The sequence below is a fragment of the Nothobranchius furzeri genome, chromosome 5 (genome assembly GCF_043380555.1).
Source record: "Nothobranchius furzeri strain GRZ-AD chromosome 5, NfurGRZ-RIMD1, whole genome shotgun sequence".
In the NCBI taxonomy this organism is placed as follows: Eukaryota; Metazoa; Chordata; class Actinopteri; order Cyprinodontiformes; family Nothobranchiidae; genus Nothobranchius; species Nothobranchius furzeri.
In genome coordinates this window covers 76,602,262-76,624,821 of record NC_091745.1, presented here as the reverse complement: position 1 = coordinate 76,624,821, position 22,560 = coordinate 76,602,262, and the positions used below count along the sequence as shown (strand labels likewise).

The following is a 22,560-nucleotide window of genomic DNA, read 5'->3' as shown; positions in this document are numbered from 1 at the left end:
AACGCAGCTACTACTGGCGCGTTAGCTTGCTGGTAAGACGTCGGAGTTTTGTGCAGAAGACCTGGGTTTGATTCTGGATGTGAACATAGTTTATTTAGAGTTTCTTTTTTACATTAATGGTATATTTTTTACAATAAGATGCCCAAGTTGTTATTTGAGACTCGCCAAACAGCATTGAATTCACAGATAAAAAAGATGTGGTTTCAACTTTCATTTTGGAACAATTTTTCAAGCAAGGGAAGGGAATGATCTGAGCATGCAGGAGGACTGACCCATCATAAACCTTTGTCGGCTGTGCTGAAGAGAAAGGTACAGAACCAAATTATTTAATTAATTAGCTGCGCGTTCTCCTGTCCTCTGTCCTCCGGGCCACACACACACACACACACACACACACACACGGAGCTGACTGTCTCAGCTGATATTTTCGTTAAGGAGTGTGCACGTAGAGTGTGCGCGCCTCGTGCACGAGCGTACTATTGAAGCTGCCATTACGCTTTTGGCCTGAGGGGGCAATCACGAGCATAAAAATTCAAAACTCCGTGAAGTCCCTTTAATGTGGAGGATATTTATGTGACAGCGTGAGCTTCCTGCCACTGTGTCCCGATTGATCATGCGTCCTGGCTACTTGGCCATGGGGATGTCCCTTTGGCTGACTGGTTAGGACTCGTGACTCTCACCTGGGAGTCTGGATTTCAAATCCCGCCCGGGCCCTCGCTGCTCCACCTTGCCACATTTAGACTCCATTTATATGAAGGTGATTTACCTACTTGGCTCCCTCTCCTTTGCCTTCTTTGTATGTTTACATCCAAACCCATTACTGAGTATTTGACAGATAATGTAATGACTGCTCCACTGGATCTTTTGGTTTCATTAGGCCCGTTGTCACTATCAGAACATCTGGGTGATTTACCGGACCTCTCCTGCATGCTTGTCTGATTTCACCACGTCGCCCCGATAGGACCGTTTTCCGGGCCGTTTCAGGGAGCAGCCTGAACTGGGGTATTTACCCGTAAATGGCCCGGCAGAGTCACTGTGCGAGACTTGCAGTTACTCGTGCAGATTGGTTGTAGACGGCAGTCTTTAAACAATTTGTGCATCATTGCATCCTGTTTTATATCTCACTTGGAAACTTTTATTTTGGTGGGGGTCACAAATGTCTTCCCTATAACAGCTTTTCTAATAATACAGTTCACAGCTTGAAACTCTTTATTGATTCTACCCTCCATAACTTCACCTTTGTTTTTTCAGGTCTTTGGGGGTGGTGATTTGGGAGCTGTTTGAGTTTGGAGCTCAGCCCCACAGACACCTGAGTGATGAAGAGGTGCTCACCTTTGTCATCAGGGAGCGACAGATCACGTTGGCTCAGCCCCGACTGAAACTCTCCCATGCAGATTACTGGTTCGTTTGCACACATCAGATTTAACCTGAACATAAATAAATATAAATCTGATTCACCTGCATTTTAATTCTTTGTTTTTCTTCTTCCAGGTATGAAATCATGCAGTCCTGTTGGCTCCCCGTGTCACAGCGGCCCTCTGTAGCTGAAATATTCCTCCTCCTGTCCTCCCTCCTCACTGCTGAGCAAGGGTTGGCAAGAAGGAGTGTTGGAGAAGAGGATGAAGATGATGAGGAGTATCAGGAGAGCAGAGGAAGGAGAGGAGAGAGTGAGGAGTCATTTGAAAGACGCTGGAATCTGCTGCGTCCTCCGGCCTTTCGGGCTGCAGCAAACGAGCGGCATCGGGACAGAGAGTACATCAGGAATAGCAGAGACAGCTCCTACCCCCTCCTGGACCCTGTAGGGAACTGCATTACCCCATCCTCTACTGAACTGGATGACATCCTGACTGTTACAGAGACTAGCAAAGGCTTGAACTTTGAGTATTTGTGGGAAAAAGCTCATGCCAGACGAGGCTACAAGCCCCTTCCTCCTCCTCAGCAAATCCCCACTGTGAACAATAACCACAGACAGTCTTTAGACACCCCCACGGTGGTGCCGGTGATCAGCGCCCGTAGCCCCTCGCTCGCCAGCGAGTACTACATCAGATTGGAGGAGCACACACCCCAGGACAAGTCTCCAACTCTTAAAGGCATGTCCCAGTCGTCCCTGCGGTCTAATTCTGTTTGTCCGGGAGACGTGGAGCTTGTGGAGATTCGCAGCGGAATGCTGGGAAAAGAGCGAGTCCCGTATTGTTCTTCTGAGAAGAGCAAAAAGACGCTCCACACGATCCGATCGAGCGAGGTGCAGCTCCAGGTGCCGAACACGGGAGTGGCTGAGTTCAGAGACGCGTCCAGCAGGGTGACGGACTTCTCCGTGGTCGACTTGGACGACGATGACGACGTGGAGAATAAAAAGACAAACGAGGGACACAAAAACTCTTCCACGACATTTCAGGCACCGCTCCTCCCTCCCAAGCCTCGCACCATGTCCTTGTCCAACCACCTCCACTCCCGCCCCCTCCCTGCCCCCCCGCTCGGATATAGAGGTCTGCCTCACTACACCATCAGTGGCAAAATCGAGACAGACCCCCTGCACACGAGCTCCTGCCCGCCTTCTACCTTTGATCACCTCAGCCTCCATCGCTCTCGACTGACTCTGCCCCCCTCCCCGTCCCTCTCCCCCTCCATCCCCCCATCGAGCCATCCGATATACCCTCAAACCTGTCCTCCCCCTCTTCCTCCCCACTCCAAGCCTCAGAGATGTGCTCCAGGTTACAGCACAGACCTGAGATATGCCAAGCCACAGATGCAGAGATCCAACAGAGACCCACTATCCTGTGACGTGTCTGATATCGAGGGTGACAACCAGCTGTTACACCCCTCCATGGAGGCCTCTCACTCCCGCGTGAAAGACTTTGACTCTCCGATTCGTAGAGAAAACCCTTTGCGTCCTATTTACAGAAACCCGCCTCGACCTCAGACAGCAAACATCCAGATCGACAGACAGTCTTCTTCAAGTCCCACATATTCAGACGAGGACGACTCCCCCTTTACGTCTCCCGAGAGGCCCGGAAACGGGATGACCGTCACGCACTCCAGCCTATCTGAAGATGCGGACCCAACCACAGCAGAGCTCTTCTCCAGGGGAATGAAGCGAACCCAGTCGCGCCTCGACACCATTCTGCCCAACATTTGGAGGGAAGATGCAGAACTTCAGGCAGAGTGTGTCGCGGCGGCCAACAAATCCCCAATGCATCTGTTTTTGACCGAGATCTCGAGCGCGACAGAGCTGAGTGAGCCCAAGTCGGAGGAAGAGGAGGAGGAGGAAGAGAAAAAAGATGGAGAGGGATGGGGGAACTTTGTACCCCCCAACAAAGGGATACGCCGCACCCAGTCGCTGATCACGGAGCTTGGCCCGCCAGGACATGTGTGGGGACAAGAGAACCATGTCAACAGGACAAGTTTTGTGGAGAACACTTCAACAGCAGACGAGTCTTTCCAGGGGGATCTTTTTCTCACAGAGATTGACACAGAAATTGTGGACACTGATGTGAATGAAGGGTCAGAAAATGATCCAGTTAAATATCTCTATCCTGCAGGATCCAGGTTGCGGCCTTATGTCTGCAGCCCCGGAAGAGAGTCGGAGGAAACCAACACCAAAGTAATGAGGAGATCTCGATCCCTGGTGACTGAGATCACGGTTGAAAAGCAAGAATCTGAAATCCAGAATCCACAGAGAACTGAAATGACCAGAGAGGAATTCCTGAAAGAGATCCAGTCTGCGGAGACATTCTTAACCGAAATCATCTCGAGACAAAACGCTGCCCCGAGCAAGACGGAGTCAGATCCGCCCTGCTCTCCCACTCCTCTGTCTCCTGAATACGAGTCCATTTGCTTTGACCCAAACTCCACTCAGACCATCAGATTTCAGTCAGAGAGCTCCATACGGGCGTCAAACAGAGGCAGAGATGACAATCAGACTGAGGCTATCTATGCACAAGTGACCAAACGTGCTAAAAAGAGTGAGATCAAAGTTTCCATCAGACCTGAGATCCCCAAACTCCACATAGGATCAAATAAACAGCCTCTGATTCTGAACAGCCAAGGAAACCATGCCGATCACTGCCAGTCCGAGGAGTTTGTGTTTTCAGAAGTCGTGCCCAAAAATGGTCTGTTACACAATCAAACACTCCGGTGTCAGAAAGAAGATCAGGAGGAGGAGTGTTCAGACGGACCTGCTTTACCTGCCAGAGGAGATCTAACAGATCTGTCTCCTTCTGCTGAGAGAACAGACTCCAACACTGTGATCCAACTCCAGAACAAACATAAAACGGACTTTGAGGCCTCTAAAAGTACAAAATCCTCTAATAATAAAAACTTTGCAAATGGAGAAAAGGTGAATAATCATGAAAACGGCAGTCATATCCAAACTGAACCCGATCCCGGAGCCAGTCCTGGCACTCCAGAGTGGAATCCATCCTCTGATGTCTCGCTCCCCACCCCCACTGACTCGGTCTTGTCACCTCTGACCTCCAGCTCAGCGGACGGCCTAACACCCAGTGACTCGTGGACAGGATCGGGTGGAGGGGGAGGCAGTGGGTGGCGGGCTCTGGGAAGCGACACACCACATAGAGATTCTGCCTACTTCTCAGACAGCGACTGGGAGGGTGACGGGATGATCCGGAGGGGCGGTGACGGACTCCCCGCGAGGCCGAGCAGCGGGCGAGGCGTTGAGCGTGGAATACTGTCAGGGATAGAGGAGAAAACCGAAGAGGAGGGGGAGACGGGAGAAAAGAGCTCATTACGAAACAGTGTACACACTTCTGGTTACGAAACAGGAACAGGAGATCAAAAGACTGCAGAGATTTGTGAAAATGTGCACATAGTGTCTCAAAATACTTGTGAAAATGACATCTCTCATTTAGACGATGCTGTCAACAAAGGGCTGAAGTCCACACAAAGGGACGATTCAGGCATATTTCACAACGAGAGCAAAAGCTCAACGCTTCTGTGTGATGATCCTGAAGTCAAGGGCTGTATTGACCTCGTTGATGAGTTGTTTTCCAGATTAGACGAGGAACCACCGAAAGGGCTGCCACACAGCGACGGGGTTGAGATGGACAGTCATTACACGGATGGCGTCATTTCCAAAGTAACAGAATACAAACACTCTGTGGAGGGTGACTTAAATCTGCGCTATGAAAGCCCCACAGAGACAGGTGGTTTGATCATTTCTGGACCAGGCGACCAGTCAAACGGTGGGGCGGGTGTCAGAGAAAAGGACCAAACTGGACTGATGACCCTGAAACCTGGGAGTGGAGCGGTGGATTCGCAAAGTGGCAACACAGAATCCAGATCGTCAAAGCTCTGTGGCGTTGAGGACACGTGTAGCGAAGAAGACCAGCCGTATGAAGATCACAATGAGCTGGGTCTGAGGAACCTTCTCTGCTCCAGCCATGCACCAGATACGAGTGATCTACTGGAGATGGGGACACGTCAAACCTGTGGCGCGCTGGCAAAAACCACGGAGGACAAATATCCCATTAGGAAAAACGACTCGGCTAAAAATGTGAATTCTTGTGAGCAGCTGGATGTGATGTCTGAAGACTGGTGGAACGCTCTGGAAGAAGATGAGGAAAGACCGGGATCTGAAGTTGTAAGAGGGGAACTTGACTGTCACCGTGCGGCGCAGTCAGCGGATTTCCACTTGTGGCCCGATCAGAACGACCAGTGGGCTTCTCCTGAGAAGAGGAGCCAAGAGGTCGACCTGAGATCCGAGTTTTGTTCTGGTAACAAGGAGTGGGAGGCAGGAGGGAGGCTGCTGGTGGGTCAGGAGTTCTGGGAGACTGAAGGAAATGATGAACTTGCAGGAAATGAGCCTCACCCTGCAGCGTCAGGGGGCCACCAAGAAACCCAGACCAAGAGAAAACAAAGAACGGACAATGATCTTATTGTGAGGGAAACGATGGACTCTAAATCATCAGTCGAACAACAGACTGCTGCTGAAGTCCAGCAAGAAGAAAATCTGGAGAATCTGGAGGAGATGGACGGTTTTAAGGGGGATGCTCAGGGAAAGACCTCAGATTTTGAAGTAGAGAACGTAGAAATTCCAGAAGAGGAGCCCTTTGTGCAAGGAGAGGGGCAGATTTCCTTGTGCATTAAGGGTGACATGGAGGAGAATCAAAATTTTAACAGGTGGCCTCAGAATCAACTCGGCAGCGTCCACAGAGTGGAGCAGACAGCTGTGAACGCTGACAGAGACTCCGAGAACCACTTCAGCCAGACTTTACATAGTCAAAGCTCCAACATATCCATCAGCATCACCGAAGCTCCTCGGGAGATGTTTACAGATCAGCAAAACGATGATCATAACTCAGAAGCTGAAACGAGATTGCGGTACGCTAGGCGATACGTCGAAGAAGAACTTCACGGGGTTGAGGAGGACTTTGAAGACACGCCGTCTCGTCCCAGCACCTTTGAACCGCTGAAGGATGTGGAGCAGTCGTGTCCACAGGCCGATAATTTCAGCTCTGTAGATTTTCCAAGTCCTCCACCGAGCATAGACCTTGATGTACAAGATGATAAACTGGAAAGTCTGGACGACTCTTTTCCTAGTCCACCACCCTCCATTGTACAGGCAGAGGACTTTATTACTCACATCAATCTAGAGGACTTTATTGCCAGTTCTGAGACAGAGTCGTATATTCCCTCAACTAACAACACAGAAGTCTCAGAGCCGCTTCTGCAAGATTTACCGCCCGCTACAACTCAGAATAAAGGGATCTTAGTCAATCTGAACCTCCCCTCTGTGCACATAACACTGGCTGATGACAACAACTTTACGTCAAACACAGAAAGTCAAGAACATCACGAGAACTTTAGCCCAACAGCTCCTTCCACACCCCAAGGTCCGCTGAACAACATCCCAGAGTTATTGATCTCAGAGTGGAAGGACCTGGATGAGGAGCCGTTAGAGGATTTTGAGAAACTGGAACAGCTCTGTTGCATCTCCGGGGATGAAGAGGAGTCTCTGGGGGAGCTTTTCATGGGGAACTTCGAGTTCCTGGAGTCTTTGAAGAAGACACCAAAACAAAAGAGCGGCAGCGTAGGTGATACCGACGCCGGTGATGGGATAAGTGACGACTCGTCTCCTGAGGGAAGCAGGATGGATTTAAAGGCCGAAGACTCCAATAAGTTGGAGGAATCTAATCAAACCACCATCCTGGATTCTGTAGACAGTTCGCCACTGCCAGAAGAGAGGAAAGATGATCAAGAATCCAAAACATCTGACGTCAAAAATCAGGGATCTCGTTCTAAGAAGACGGTCAAAAACGGCCTCATGATGCAGGCGAGTGTCTTTTTTTTTTTAGGATTTGTTCTGTTCAATCACCATACACTGTCAGATCACCATACATTTTTTTAATCTGTATGATGCTTTGATGGGGCAGTTTACCCATCAGATCACCGTGCACTTTGTTTAGAACAGTGGTTCTCAACCCTGGTCCTCAGTGCCCCATGTCTGTGTTCGCCTTGGGCCCCCAAATTGCTAAATCCGCCTCTGCGTATGGTTCTCCATCAGAACGCCTTCTGAACACTGTTTCTCAACTTTCTTCACCTGGTTTTGCTTTCAGGTGTGTGAGGAGAGGCTGCAGTTCTCCCTGAGTGAAAATGTGAAAACAAATGTGCTTTGGGGGGCAGACGTAAAGGAGACGGTCACCCTTCGGCCGTGGGGGGAACAAGAGACAGAAAGCAGCAGTGAGCTGAAACACCAAACAGAGGATGGAAGGTATGAAGGATGTTCCTGAAGAGATCCCCTATCTAAGGTCTCTTGCATGTTTAGACACGAATCGTTTATCAATGTTTCTGTCTGGGTTCTTCCTGCGCATTGATAAATGATCTGCAGGGGCATGTCCAGGAAGTGGCATGGGGTAGCACATGCCACCCTTGGAATCTGATTGGCCACCCCAGATGCCAGCACACTAATTTACCTTTAAATGGGCTTTTCATTGTCCACAAAAGGCTTGGGGGTAAAAAAAAAAAAAAAAAAAAAAAAGTTGTGCCTCACCTGGGCCACCCCATTTTAAAGATCTGGACACGCCACTGATGATCCGGGATGGAACAAACACAATTTTATCACCAAAGGGACCCAGAGATGTCATTTAGGGGATCTCTTCACCCATCATCTATAAATGTGGTAGACTTCTCCTGTTTCACAGCAGTCTGAGTTTGCATTTTAGATAAATATTTGTTTAATTTCAACATTTAGATGTCTTTTATATATTATTTTTAACAATGTGTCGAATCAGTTTTTCTTAGTGATTCTGGCAGATTTTCTTCTGAAACATTCACACTGAGATCATGTGGCAAATTGGCTGTTTCTTGTTATTTTCTGCCGTCGTCCTCCACTGTGAGCACCACAGATACTTTTACACATCAGTCTGAATCACCAGATGTGAACAGCTGGAACAAACCTGCCAATTAGCCACTCATACCAAACTGTGTCCTTCTCCCTTTCTGCTGTCTAAATGTTTCTGCTTTTTAAATTTGACTTTATGTGGAAACAGCGGCAACCCACATACTTTATAAAATTAGTTTGATAAAGATTTTAACGAAGCAGTAAGGCAGTAAAGGCTAGTTCTGTAGTCGAATGGTGATAGATGCTTAAAAATAATATGTTTTCATTGGTTAAATAAGGCATTTCCTACATTTATCTAATACTTGTTGGTAAACACTGCTATGCAGATGACACCCAGCTCTATCTGTCATTTCCACCGGACGACCACACTGTCTTTGCACGAATATCAAACTGTCTCTCTGACATATTAAAATGGATGAAATGATTATGTTAGCTTCAAGGGCAACATGCCGATTATCACTTGTAAGTCGCTTTGGACAAAAGCGTCTGCTAAATACATAAACATAAACATGCTGCTTATTTTTGTCTGCAATAAGGAAACACAGCCACACGTCATTTAATTGCAGAAACAGTTAAATGATGCTACCAAATAAATACGAGTAGAAGTGTTTAAAGGCGTATTTTAAAGGGCACATATTGTAGAAAACTCACCTTTTACCTAATTTATTGCTGCCACGTGGCTCACTACTGCCTCCATAAACAATCCTAACATAAAACATGACCATCTGTCTATTGCCAGTGTTTGGTTTTAGGATTTATGTCCCTAATCAAGCCGTTTCAAAAAGTCTCCAGTTGTGATGTCACAACAGGGAAATTAGAATTGAACCATCTACGTTGAGCTCTTCCTGAATAGCAAATACTTTTAGATTATTGTAATCCAAGAAAGAAAATGGAGAGGGCGTGGCCAACTCCGCCTGGTTTTCTTAAAGTGACAGAGCCCGGAAAGAGCTCATTATGGAAGGTACTAAAAATGTCAAGAATAAAATGAAATAACTTTATGTGAGAAGAATTTTTTTGTGCAAAGAACTTCATAAACATGTCCCCTTTAAGAAACACATTTTTTATTTTTGGTGATTTAATGCTTTAATATTTTATTTTTATTTTATTTTAGCCAAGAGGAACAGGAGGCTGCCTCCAGCAATCAGCCCCTCACACAGTCTGATCAAACTAAATCTGAGCTGCTCACTGTGATTGAACAACCTGAGATCACCCCGTCTCAACCTGCTGCAAACCAAGCAATGAAAGGTAACCCAACAAGTTAGTCGTTTTCTTTCCCTAAATTTACTTTTATCCCAATCAGAGCAAACCATGATTTAAAGGCATTAAATAGATTTGTGGAACTTTTTACTCTGCAAATGTTGCTTCGCTATTTGACTTTGACAAAAAAAATGAAAGATTCCACTGATGCATTGTGGGTAATGTAGCCATGTCTTTATATGAAGTATAGTTAATTACAAACAGTAATTTATCAGTAACACTACATTATAACAATTTATTTGATATGTTTGCCTTTTGTAGACAACTCATTGATTAGAGTAATGCCACTTTATTGGTAATATTTCAATGTTATTATTTCCTTGCAACACTTATTGCCTAAAGTATATTAAAATAAAGAAAAAAAGCATTCGTTCTATTTGGTGCCTGCATTAAAGGGTTCAGATCTGTTTACAAATTAATAAAATATATTTATTTTAACAAAAAAAATTGTTTGCCTTTAAGATTTCTTCTACATTTCTGTTTCAGCAGTCATAAACATGCAGTCTGTGTAACACTGCCCCCTAGTGGCGTCAAACAGAAGCAAAGCTGCACATTTAGAATTTGTTTTTTCATTGCTAGTATGTTTTATTCCTAGTAGTTTAAACATTTTAACACCCGTATCTGTTGGAATCATATTTGTAATCTGTCACTCGTTTTATTATTATCTTTTCCTAGCGAAACTCGCTCGTCTGTCTCTCACGCTCCCTCCTCTTGCTCTGAATCTTCCCCTCACTCCGACCGGAAAAGGAGGATTTGGGGATGGCCCCATCGGAAATCGTATCGGAAGGCGAAGAGTTCTGTCATCGGGAAGTGACCCGGACGAGGAAGAAGAAGATGAGCAAGAGGATGAGAGCTCCCACAGGGTGATCGTCGTCACGGAGACAGATGTGGACAAACGCATTGGGCTGAGGAGTCTGCTGAAATCCCCCAAAGAACCGCTGGAAAGGGAGCGGGACAGAGGCAGGAATGTGTCCTTTTTTGATGATGTCACGATCTATCTGTTTGATCAGGTACTTCCCATCGACTCCGTAACTGATGCACAGACGGGGGTTCAGATTGGAAGGGTGTCTAACAGTCTCAGTCTTTGTCACAGGAAACACCGACCAATGAGCTGAGCGCATCGGCTCCCACAAGTCCAGTAGCAGTGTCTGTTAAAAGCAGCAAGTTGGACTTTCATGGTGAGTTTATTCACAACTCGTCGTTATGATGCAAATGAAAGAATTTAAACTGTGTTTTTGTCGTTAAAGCAGTGGTGCGCCCAGAAAATGTTCACGGGGGGCCAGTGGAAAATTTGGGTCAAATCCAACTGGTCCTTGTGGCGACTGTGAGAGTTTAGCCTGTAGCATTGCTCCTTCATTCTTTTTCATTAAAAAGTAAAAGGCATCACACACTTTTAGCTCAAACAAACATTGCAGAGAAAAGACAAATCTTATTGTTTCAAAATTTCAAAACAGCTTAATTTGCCTGTCGCTGTTTTAACAAAAATATACTCAAAAATGGTTGGAGTTTCTTTTTTGGAGATGGTTAGCCTCAGGGTGGCCGTGGCTTAGCAGGAAGAGGGGTGCCCTCTGATCTGAAGGTGAGACGATCAATGCAGAAAACAATTCCCACAAGGGGATCTATAATGTCATTATCCATGCATCCATCCATTTTCGGCCGCTTATCAGGGGTCGGGTCGCGGGGGCAGTAGCCAAAGCAGGGGGGCCCAGACTTCCCTCTCCCCAGCCATGTGGACCAGCTACTCCGGGGTAATCCTAAGGCGTTCCTTGACCAGCCGTGAGTCTCTCCAGCATGTCCTGGGTCTTCCATTAGGCCTCCTCATGGTTGGACGTGCCCGGAATACCTTACCAGGGAGGCGTCCAAGAGGCATCCTCACCAGATGCCCGAGCCACCTCCATTAATTAAATTTATTTAAAAGTTATTACAATACATTTATTTATCGACTTTTACATTTGTGTCTTCATTAAAATAAAGAAGAATGTAAGGTTTGTGTGAATGTGAATGTTTATTATTAAGGGGGGTGGCACTCTTTGGGGGGAGACAGTGGAGTAGCTAACAATTTTCCAGGGGTGGCCATGGCCCTCATCTGGACACCTCTTGTGGGCGCCCTTGATTACAATCAAAGAGATATCATCAGGAGAAAACAGGATTTGCAGCAAGCTGCTGCGTATCATAAGTCTGTTGTGGCGAGTGTAATCTCTTTGGCCGTCACCTGTTGGGGTAGCAGCGTCGGAGCCAGGTACGTAAAAAGACTCGACAGAGCCTGATGAGAAAGGACTGGGTCTGTTCTACTGTGGAACCGCTGGAGATGATTGTGCCAAGAAGGATTCTTCAAGGATGGACAACCCTGAACATCCTCTTCACGACACCATCATGCATCAACAGAGCATCTTCAGTTTAAAGACTTTGAGCTAATATGAGTTCATTATTGTTACTATTATTTTATCGTTTGAAGAGTGAGTCAAACACAACTTCCCACTAAATAAAGTGTTTTTTATTCGAAAACTCATGTTGGGTTCATATTCCGTCTTGCATTTGGTTTTGTGCAGCTGTTCAGCGTCTGTTATTCATGGAATGTGGGGCAACTTTTTCTTTTCATCTCAGTCGCATCAACAACGAAAGGGGCGGAGGAGATGAGTCCGTCCGCAGCTCGAGTGTGGACATTTCTGTTGTGCCACGGCTTAAATGCTTTCTCTGTCCCTCAGGGCCGAAAAAGGGCAAAGACTCCAAAAGGAAAGAGGACTTACCGATCAAGCCGAGGCCGCCCGTGACTTCCTCCCGCTTCACTGTCAGCCCCGCCGATGACCCCCACTCGGTGTGATGTAGAACATCATCACAGGAACTCTCAGAGACGAGCCCTCTCCAGAGGGCAGTGAATTTACCCAACAACCAGCCATTCACCCAGAAGATATTTTTTTACTGAACAGGCGACCAGAACGTTGAGACGCTGACTCTGGACACATTCCCGGACTTCGCCAGTGACAGGATCTTGTATGAAAAGTTATCTGAGCTCCTGCCTGCCACTGTTTACAGAGTCTTTGGAAATATGAGCTTATGTTGGAAAAAGAGCAACTTTGGAGCTTTGTAAAATCTGAAACAACTTTGTCAGCTATGCAGTGGGAGTCTTGCTGTGTACCAGCGTACCTTCTCTTTTCTCCTTCATTCTGTTGAATCGTTTTCTTAGGGTGTGTGGGAGGGAGATGCACTTTCTTTAGTCGTTCATCCGTCTGTGTATACGCTTGGACTCTTCCCCAGTTTATCCTCAACGACGTTTTTCTTTGCAGTCAGTCCGTCGTGCTTGTAGGCAGCAGTTTCAAGCAGACATTTCCTGACTCCTGTATCTGAAAATACTCCTCAGCATTTGTGCAAGTATCACAACATAGGTGGACACAATATTGTTTTAGAGCTTTTGCTTTAAGAAGCAATCTTGGACTGCAAAAAAAGGTATTTTACTTTGGATTTGTATCTTAGAAAAGCATTTTTAAAATTTGTTTTATTTTTATATTTATCATACTGATAGAATTATTTGCTGTAAACCAAGTTGTGCAAATTAGTTAATTAATTTACCTATTTATTTATTTATTTATAAGTTCATTTATTTGCTTTAGAGTAGTTAACATTTATGAAATTTATTTAGTTTGGGATAAAGTGCATCCAAGTTGTACATTCTCTTAAGATCTTCATAACAAATACAATATTTTCCCAAACATTTTAATTGCTGGAAGAAAATGTATTTCGAATAATTTTACTTGTTAATATATTATGACGATCTTTACTGTGTGGAAATCTCTCTCTCTCTCTCTCTCTCTCTCTCTCTCTCTCTCTCTCTCTCTCTCTCTCTCTCTCTCTCTCTCTCTCTCTCTCTCTCTCTCTCTCTCTCGGTCTTGGTCAACATTTTCAGGAGCTTTACCACTTTTTTACTTGTTTGTTTGATAATGATTATTGTAGCTTAGCACCACAAATCAGAGCTTTTCATGAGTAAATAAGTCAATTTGTTTGTGTATTTGTTGATTAATTTATTCTTCTTTTTTTAACTAATAACAGTTGGTCATGCTGCAGAGGTCCGGCAAGTCTGTTTAGTCTGTTTCAATGTTAAACTTGTGTTGTTTTAAAATGATTTTCAAAGGGGACGATGTATAAATAAGAAGAAATAAGAAATAAAAACAGAAAAAAGTTGATATTTTACCTAAAATGTTTTCATGGATATAAATCTCACTGTTTGTCATCTTAAAACGAAGTATTCGCAAATAAAGCAATTAGTTTTCATCTATTTCTCAGTTTATGGGCCAGTGACTTCATTTCCCAGAAGGCCTTAGGAAGCTCATTACGTATTTAATCTGCGACAAGAGCAGAGCACAACATTAGCTTTAAACGGACAAATAAAATAGCAACAGCGTGTTTAAACAGATTAGTTGTCTTCTGAAGTTTTTTTTCCCCGAGTAAATAATCTCAATTTGAATCTCAGAGGTGAGTTCTAACATTTTAATAAAGCTTCAGGAAACGTTTAGGAGACGTTTGATGCCGCTAGCTAGCTAACAGCGCAGCTGGTGTGTTAACGCGGCTGAGAAAAACATCTTAAAATGTGTTAATTATTATATTTATGTTATGTGTTGCAATTTTACATGTTATTTGAAGAGCTTGAAGTAATGAAATGCCATGCAGCCACTGAAAACGAGACAAAAAGTTGTATACTACCAATAGTATTTCAATGAAATACTGTGTATGAGGTTTAAAATGTATCTTTAGCAAACTATAATTTTAGTTTAATAGCAGTTTCAGGTTTACCGGTTGCACGAGATAATTTTGGTCGTGTATAAATGTTTAGAAATCAGTTAAAATGAGTAATAATGTAAAACATAGTGATTTGCTGTACATTTGTGTTTTCAGCCTTTTGAAATAGTGAATGAGACAGTATTTGGTGTTTTAGAAAAGCAGGTTATCTCTATCTGTGTACATGTATGTGCCAGTGTTTACTTGGTTTCACTAAAATAATGTGATTTAATCCAACGAAATATCAAATTACATATTAAAATTAGATTATTTAGTAGAGGTAACTACTGGCATAAATACGCCTTCTATTAAATTTTTCCAAAGATTAATGAAGTTTTAAATTAAAGAAACAGAAGTATGGAGTTAGTGGAAAAACATGTTCAAAAATCTGAAGATCAGAGCTACAATAAAAATAGATGTTCATCATTAAGATGAGGCTTTTATTACCATTCTTTCTTTTTCTCTGTGTGTGTGTGTGTGTGTGTGTGTGTGTGTGTGTGTGTGTGTGTGTGTGTGTGTGTGTGTGTGTGTGTGTGTGTGTGTGTGTGTGTGTGTGTGTGTGTGTGAAAATGTAGAAGAAAAGTGCTGTTATGAATATACTGTCTAAGATGAGAAGGGGGTGTACACAGACACACACTTTGGTTTGTTTTCATGTATTTATCATCTTCATATTGTTATTTTTATTCGCTGCTCTTTTGCAGATGTCTCTAGCAGACGAGCTCCTGGCTGACCTGGAGGAGGCTGCAGATGAAGGAGAAGAAGGATTGTATCCAGATGAGGAGGAGGGAGACAGTGATGGAGAGGGGATCCAGGGAAGGACACAGGCAGGGCTGGAAGACATTCCAGAGGAGATGGAGGTGGACTACAGTAAAGCTGAAAGCGTTGCGTCCATCGCCAAGCTTCGCAACAGCAAGCAGGTTATCATCTGAGTTTTCTGTGTAGTGAGATGTACAATAAAACATTAGAATCCCACTTAACTGTGTGTGTTTTTAGTTTTCAGACATCATGGACAAAATTTCAGAATATGTGGGAAAGCAACGCAAAAATTCAGACGGTCAGTTTGATTCCTTTGAGTTTCATCAATGCTCAGGCGTCCCTCACAGCATTTAAATCAGCTCGGTGCTGACAAATCTGAAGTGATTGCTGTGTTTGTTTTTAGTCTCTGGTCCTGTTGAGGCTGATCCAGAATACAGGCTGATCGTAGCGGCCAACAACCTTACTGTGGAGATCGACAACGAGCTCAGTGAGTCAGCTGGCTGTTCCGCTGCGAGGAACCGTGACAGAAAAGCGTGAGGAGTAATTCCACACATCTAATTTTTCTATTCCTTTTGTACTTTTAGACATCATTCACAAGTTTACAAGAGACAAATACTCCAAGAGGTTTCCTGAGCTCGAGTCTTTGGTGCCAGATGCTTTAGATTACATTCGCACAGTCAAGGTGAGCTGACGTCTTGATTCTGAATTTCACATTAAAATGTCACCTTTTTGAATATTTGTGTCATTGGTTAAATGTAATAAATATTTTCTGAAGGATTTGTGAAATCACACAATTCTCTGCTGTTTATTTACATTTTTAATTTTATCTCCAAACTTTTTAAACGTAAAACCGGATTAGTTTTTTTTTGTTTGTGTTTGTGTGTGTGTGTGTGTGTGTGTGTGTGTGTGTGTGTGTGTGTGTGTGTGTGTGTGTGTGTGTGTGTGTGTGTGTGTGTGTGTGTGTGTGTGTGTGTGTGTGTGTGTGTGTGTGTGTGTGTGTGTGTGTGCAGATTTAGCAAAACATTCAGTAATATTTGTGTGTTTTTTGTAGGAACTGGGAAACAATCTGGATAAATGTAAAAACAATGAGACCCTGCAGCAAATCCTGACCAATGCAACTATTATGGTTGTCAGTGTCACCGCATCGACCACACAGGGGTGAGTTTTCCTGTCAGAATCCTGTTTGGCGAGTGAACAGCATGAAGTTTTTGAATAATTCAGATGTTAAAGGGGCATTATGGAAGTTTGACAGCCAAAACATGTATAGAAATAATAAATGTCTTCTTCATACATTCTCCTGCAATGCCCTGGTCCTGTAGAATGAGCCCTGGCATTTTTACTGTGATTGCCTGTTTTTCTGTAAAATCACAGAAAAAGAGAGATGCTCGGGTCGAGCAGGCTGCTTCATGCGCGTTCACGCTCAGGCATCGCCCGTAGCATTTGCTATCCGTAGCTTTAGCAGCAGAGAGAGAGGCAGTGCCACTTTGTCGCTGTTCCTAACGCCTAGTGACAAAGCTAGCTACATTTCTGAGGACCCTTAGCTACTTTCTGTAGAACTTTCTTCTAGATATTTCCTGCAAATTAACAACAAAATAGCCATTTTCACTCTGAACCGTTCTTTGGTTTGATGTTGTTTCAGCTGTCATCAAGGATATAAAAGTTACAGATACTATGAATGTTACTAGAGTGTAACTCACCTTGTAAGATGTCTGACTCCCATGCAGAAGACCTGGGTTCAATTCTGGGTGTGAACATAGTTTATTTAGAGTTTCTTTTTTACATTAATGGTATATTTTTTACAGTAAGACGCCCAAATTTTTATTTGAGACTCGCCGAACGGCATTGAATTCACAGATAAAAAGATGTGGGTTCAACTTTCATTTTGGAACAAATTTTCAAGCAAGGGAAGGGAATGATCTGAGCATGCAGGAGGACTGACCCATCATAAACCTTTGTCGGCTGTGCTGAAGAGAAAGGTACAGAACCAAATTATTTAATTAATTAGCTGCGTGTTCTCCTGTCCTCTGTCCTCCGGGCCACACACACACACACACACACACACACACACACACACACACACACGCACACAAGGGACTGTCTCAGCTGTTATTTTCATTTAGGAGTGTGCACGTACAGCATGCACGCCTCGTGCACGAGCCTACTATTGAAGCTGCCATTACGCTTTTGGCCTGAGGGGGCAACCGCGAGCATAAAATTTCAAAACTCCGTAAAGTCCCTTTAAAAAAACTTTTTTTTTTTTTTTCAGGTGTTTGCTGAGCGAGGACGAGCTGAAGCAGCTGGAGGAGGCTTGTGACATGGCACTGGAGCTGAATCAGTCTAAGCACAGGATTTACGAGTACGTCGAGTCAAGAATGTCTTTTATAGCCCCGAACCTGTCCATCATTGTCGGAGCATCGACCGCTGCGAAGATTATGGGTGAGAGGCGGTTCACGCTTGCACCTGTTGTAGGTGTTTCAGATCTTTATTTCCTTTTTGGTATTCTTGCTGCAGGTATCGCTGGTGGTCTCACCAACCTTTCAAAGATGCCAGCTTGTAACCTGATGCTGCTGGGAGCTCAGAGGAGAACCCTGTCCGGCTTCAGCAGCACGTCCCTGCTCCCTCACACCGGTTTTATCTACCACTGTGATGTCGTGCAGTCGCTGCCGCCTGTCAGTAAATGCTATTTTAGTTTAAAACGTCTCAGAAGTGAAACCTTTTGGCTCACGGAGATCATTTTTCCCCTTCAGGACCTGAGAAGGAAGGCTGCTCGGCTAGTGGCTGCAAAATGCACCCTGGCATCTCGAGTGGACAGCTTTCACGAGAGTTCAGATGGAAAGGTGCCTGTTTCTCACACGCTTGAATATAAAATTATTTATCATTAAACTGACTCAAGTATCTCATCTGTTTTGCCAACAAAAGTGAAATCTGTCTTTGGTTATGCAACAAATTGAGAATAAACATGTCCCTTCTTCAGGTTGGCTATGATCTAAAAGAAGAGATAGAGAGAAAGTTTGATAAGTGGCAGGAGCCTCCACCTGTGAAGCAGGTCAAACCGCTGCCGGCACCGCTGGATGGGCAGAGGAAGAAGAGAGGAGGAAGAAGGTATGGATTCAGTGAACCCGCTCAGACATTCGTGCTGTTTTTAAAAGCTTGCATAACTCACGCGGACAGGTTTAAGACCATAAGTGTGTGTGCAGCGTTCCCAGACACTCCTCTTGTCTTTCACTGTAGGTATCGAAAGATGAAAGAGCGCCTGGGGCTGACAGAAATCAGGAAACATGCCAACAGAATGACCTTTGCAGAGGTTTGGATATTTTCTCAGCTAGAATGTATAATATTGGATGTGACGTCATTTTCATGCAGGATTAGGATCAAAATTTAAAGGCTAATTATTCCTTGGAGGTAAATTTAAGTCTTTTAAATCATTTTGACTGTGGGTGTGAGGTTTTTCTCCAAACCTGAACAGATGATGGTAAAATAAAACCTTTGCCTTTAAAAAGCAAGTCACCCCCAAATCAACTTATTTTTCCTGATATATAAATGCGTGTCTAATCGTGCTGCAGACCCGTGTCGTCAATAGTTTTGCACTTTAGTGCATTTGAGTTAAAATTTAAATTTTCTGCCTAACGCCAGGGACACACCGGCCGCCGAAGCGCCGCGAAAAGGGGACCGCCTTCATTCGGCGCCCTTGTTATCCTATTCTATAGACCACATGGGCCGCCGAAGCGCGCCCTGCAGCGATCGTTTCGGCGTCTGCTCTATTTTTTTCGCGAGCCGCAAGTGGACCGCGTCAATTCTGGCAGGAAGTCAAACCTAGACATTAGAGGCAGGCCGGTAAATTTAACAAAATAAAGCATTTCAAAATACAATTCCACGATAGTCAAATGTGTTCGTAAACAGACACTGCATAAAAACCACACACACACACACACACACACACACACACACACCCCTAAGCGGCCCTCAGTTCATATTGCATGGAGCTCAGTGGGACGGGGGCAGGCTTAGCAAAAATAAAATAAGACATATTTCATACATTATATCACAGTACATGATAAGACAAACATTGAAAAATCTTAGGTGTGTGTGTGTGTGTGTGTGTGTGTGTGTGCGTGTGTGCGTGTGTGTGTGAGACCACGTGAAGGGGTGTGGTTTTGGGGGTCTTTCAACCGGAGCAAACAGGACAGAGAGGCAGAAAGTCGTAGGCCAGCTATTAACAACTGGTTCACACCATAGGTTCACACACACACAAACAGCAAGGGGGAGGGGGGTGTAGAGGAAAAGGCGGAGAGGAAATGGAGGACACTAAGTGGTTAAAAGAAAAACTACGAGGCGCGCCTCGACCAGAGCGGAGAAACAAGCGGCTGGTCTGAACTGAGGAGCAGTGAGCTGCGGCCGAATTTCGTGAGCGCTTCGGCGGCCGGTTTGTCCCCAGCCTAAAACTGTCAGTGTTGTGCCGTTGTCAGGTAAAAACTCTGCACTGCATTTGAATTTAAATCTGCCATCGCTATTGGCTAAGAGGTACCCTAGAACGTTAGCTGGTACCATAGTGTCGTTGTGAGCCTGTGTGTGTGTGTTTCCTAGCGGCTCCGCCCTCTCGCTCTGCTAGGAAACAGCATTTGTTGCATTTTTCAAACAGGAAGTGGGAGTTGAGTAATACTCTGGTAGGGGGTGACTTGCTCTTTAACTACTCAACTTTATTCTTTCAAAAGTGACTTTGATCTGGGGTTCTTTAAGCATCCTAAATGTTTTTATACTTGTATCTCTTAAATGAGTCGTTCTCTCATTGTTTCTTTAACTCTGCTGTGGTCTCAAGTGTGAATTAATGCTTGTGGTAATAAAAAGTTCTGGCGCTCCCGTTTCGTGAGGTAGAAGTTTGTTGGGAGGAAAGGAGGCAGAAAATAGCGGGAATTCTATCTTGCTCATTAATATTAATGATGTTCAAACATCTCGCCTTTTGATTGGCTAACAGCAACATGACGTTTCTACTGAAACTTCAACGTTGATGTTTTATCTCCACAAATAACACAAGCCTGGAGGAGTTCTGCTGTGTGGTGAAGTTGTTAATGCTAACAGTTAGCGTCCCCTAGCTGAGACGTTCTCTGCTGTTTCCTTGACGCTAAACCAACAACAGCCCTCCCCGTTGCGAGTTAAGATGACTCCATGAATGTTGAGCAACGGTGTGACGTTGATCTGTCAGGAATTTTCTAATCTGAGCATTTCCCCGTTAGCATTAGTGACCTCACAACATGGCAGAACACGATCAGACTTATTTGTGGGAGTAAGACATCATCGTTAACGAGGAAGACTTTGAATCTCGTCATTTTCCATCCCTCACTCCTCGGGCTAACTTCTTCCTGAAACGGTAGCGCCAAGAGCTGAAAACGACTCGCAAAGCATTCGTCTCTAGAGAGCACAACATATGTATTAAAACCAGTTTATGCTAACTTTAGTTAGCTGGCTATTTACAGAGAATTTTAGTTCCCTCAAACAGCAACTTGTGCGGTCTCTTCTGGGAGGTTGAACATCATGGACAACAGCCCCGAGTCATTCTGCCCCCCCTCACCTCCGACCCCTTTAGGACTTTAAAGCTTATTTGACCGTAAGGATTTGAGCTCGTTGATGTTGCAGATTGAAGATGACGCCTATCAGGAGGATCTGGGCTTCAGTCTGGGTCAGCTGGGCAAGAGCGGCAGCGGCAGAGTCCGGCAGGCTCAAGTCAACGAGGCCACCAAGGCTAGGATCTCCAAGTCGCTGCAGGTAAACTCGGTCGTTATTTTAATCTCCACCTCCAGATTATTGATAGTCCATGATCTGAACCTTGTTCTCTGTTGTCAACCACAACAGAGGACGTTACAGAAGCAGAGCATGACCTATGGCGGAAAATCCACAGTGAGAGACCGTTCCTCGGGAACCAGCTCCAGCGTCGCTTTCACTCCGCTCCAGGTATGAACCGGATGATCAGTGGAAGAGTTCTCTACTTTCTGCTTTTCATTCATTCATTCATTCATTCATCTGCAGGGCCTGGAGATTGTGAACCCGCAGGCTGCAGAGAAGAAGGTGGCTGAAGCCAACCAGAAATATTTCTCCAACATGGCGGAGTTCCTCAAAGTCAAAAAGGATGCTAAGATGTGAACGTGTTCAGTGATGACATCATCATGTACATTAAATTAGCCCCTATTGTGCTTCGCTTTTATTTTATTTTTTTACCATTTTCTTCATGTGAATAAACCACAGAAACCCCAAAGCGTGTGCCACCTTTAGAACCTTACGCCTGAACTTTGACCTGTTAGGTTTAACCACCTTGTAAGCAGAGCGAATCCCCCTGGGAGCAGCGAGACCTTACACCACCACACACCCATGTGTAATTTCTTAAAAGTATTTATTGAAATTTTACAACTGTTTCATAATCCCATTTTATAACATCTCCCATGCAGAACTGTGATGAGAAAACGGTTGAAATTCACATTTTTGCGACTTCTTAGCTGACCTTCCTCTCTGAAAACCTTAAAAGCCCCAAAAATATAATGTATTAAAGGCAGATCTCAGAACTTTGCATCTTCTTTTTCCCCCCTTCAACACCTCCTCCTTAAAATAAAATCAAAAATTGATCCGAAACATGAGTTTAACATCATCCAGATCTGCAGTTCTTTTTTCCTCTATTACACTTAAAAATGGAAAAGTTGGATTTTTGTTTAACACTCCGCCCGTTCGGACCACCGAGGAAAGTCTGGAAACACGACCCCATCCCACATGTTGAATTTACCACCTGAATTTTAGTATTTCTGTATTTAAACTCTACATGTAAACAGTTCAGTGTACATTCACTGGATGGGGTTAAAAATATCAGGTGGTAAATTGAACCGAGTGGACTTACTCGACCAGTTCACACGGAAACTGGCTTTCCAGCAGTGCATTATGGGAGCGATCAGGAGGGTTTGGGTGTCGCTACATTCACCACACTCTGCATGGACCTTCTTCTGCACTGAGAATGACAAATCCTCAATGATATGAGTCAAACATCAAGTAGATAAATGTCTCCAAACCCTAATATTAAGATTTATTTTTTTACAAGTAGTCACAAACTTGAAGGTGCCAGAATGTCTTACAGCTCAACTTAAAAACATTTTATTGGTAAAGAGAGGGAGTCAGAGACTAGTTCAATTGCATAGCAATTTAATCCATGTCCAATAAGGACTCTTTCCCTGTCACAGGGAGAGGCCCTGTGGTCACTCAATCATATTTGAATCGACCCGAGACAATATCAAAAAACTATTGATAACTGCTCACTATCTTCAATAGTGACCGTGTTCAACAGGCGCTGTAGGGTCTTGAAAGAAGCCGTTCCTACACACCCTGACTAAAAGTCCGCTGGACGTCCCCGTTCTAAACCACCAACATACAGAAAATACAAGATGGGC

At 44.4% G+C, this 22,560-nt stretch overlaps 2 protein-coding genes across 2 annotated transcripts in view; both read left to right on the top strand.

Annotated features, from left to right (window-relative positions):
- The window catches only part of lmtk3 (lemur tyrosine kinase 3), a 45,990-nt gene extending 33,423 nt beyond the window's left edge, over positions 1–12,567 (top strand). Inside the window, exons 10-16 of the mRNA XM_015950603.3 lie at positions 1,252–1,401; positions 1,492–7,288; positions 7,572–7,726; positions 9,468–9,601; positions 10,289–10,623; positions 10,707–10,791; positions 12,319–12,567. Of these exons, the coding sequence (XP_015806089.3) occupies positions 1,252–1,401; positions 1,492–7,288; positions 7,572–7,726; positions 9,468–9,601; positions 10,289–10,623; positions 10,707–10,791; positions 12,319–12,434 (6,772 nt within the window). The 3' untranslated portion in view covers positions 12,435–12,567. The remainder of the gene's footprint in view (positions 1–1,251; positions 1,402–1,491; positions 7,289–7,571; positions 7,727–9,467; positions 9,602–10,288; positions 10,624–10,706; positions 10,792–12,318) is intronic.
- A 1,373-nt stretch (positions 12,568–13,940) lies between these two features.
- On the top strand, positions 13,941–21,386 carry prpf31 (PRP31 pre-mRNA processing factor 31 homolog (yeast)). The gene is made up of 14 exons (XM_054741379.2): positions 13,941–14,080; positions 15,085–15,300; positions 15,377–15,437; positions 15,543–15,626; positions 15,724–15,821; positions 16,191–16,297; positions 17,406–17,575; positions 17,651–17,808; positions 17,887–17,976; positions 18,114–18,241; positions 18,371–18,443; positions 20,771–20,899; positions 20,987–21,085; positions 21,161–21,386. The coding sequence occupies exons 2-14, from the start codon at positions 15,085–15,087 to the stop codon at positions 21,272–21,274; spliced, it is 1,527 nt and encodes a 508-aa protein (XP_054597354.1). The 5' UTR covers positions 13,941–14,080; the 3' UTR covers positions 21,275–21,386.
- Positions 21,387–22,560: the final 1,174 nt, after the last annotated feature.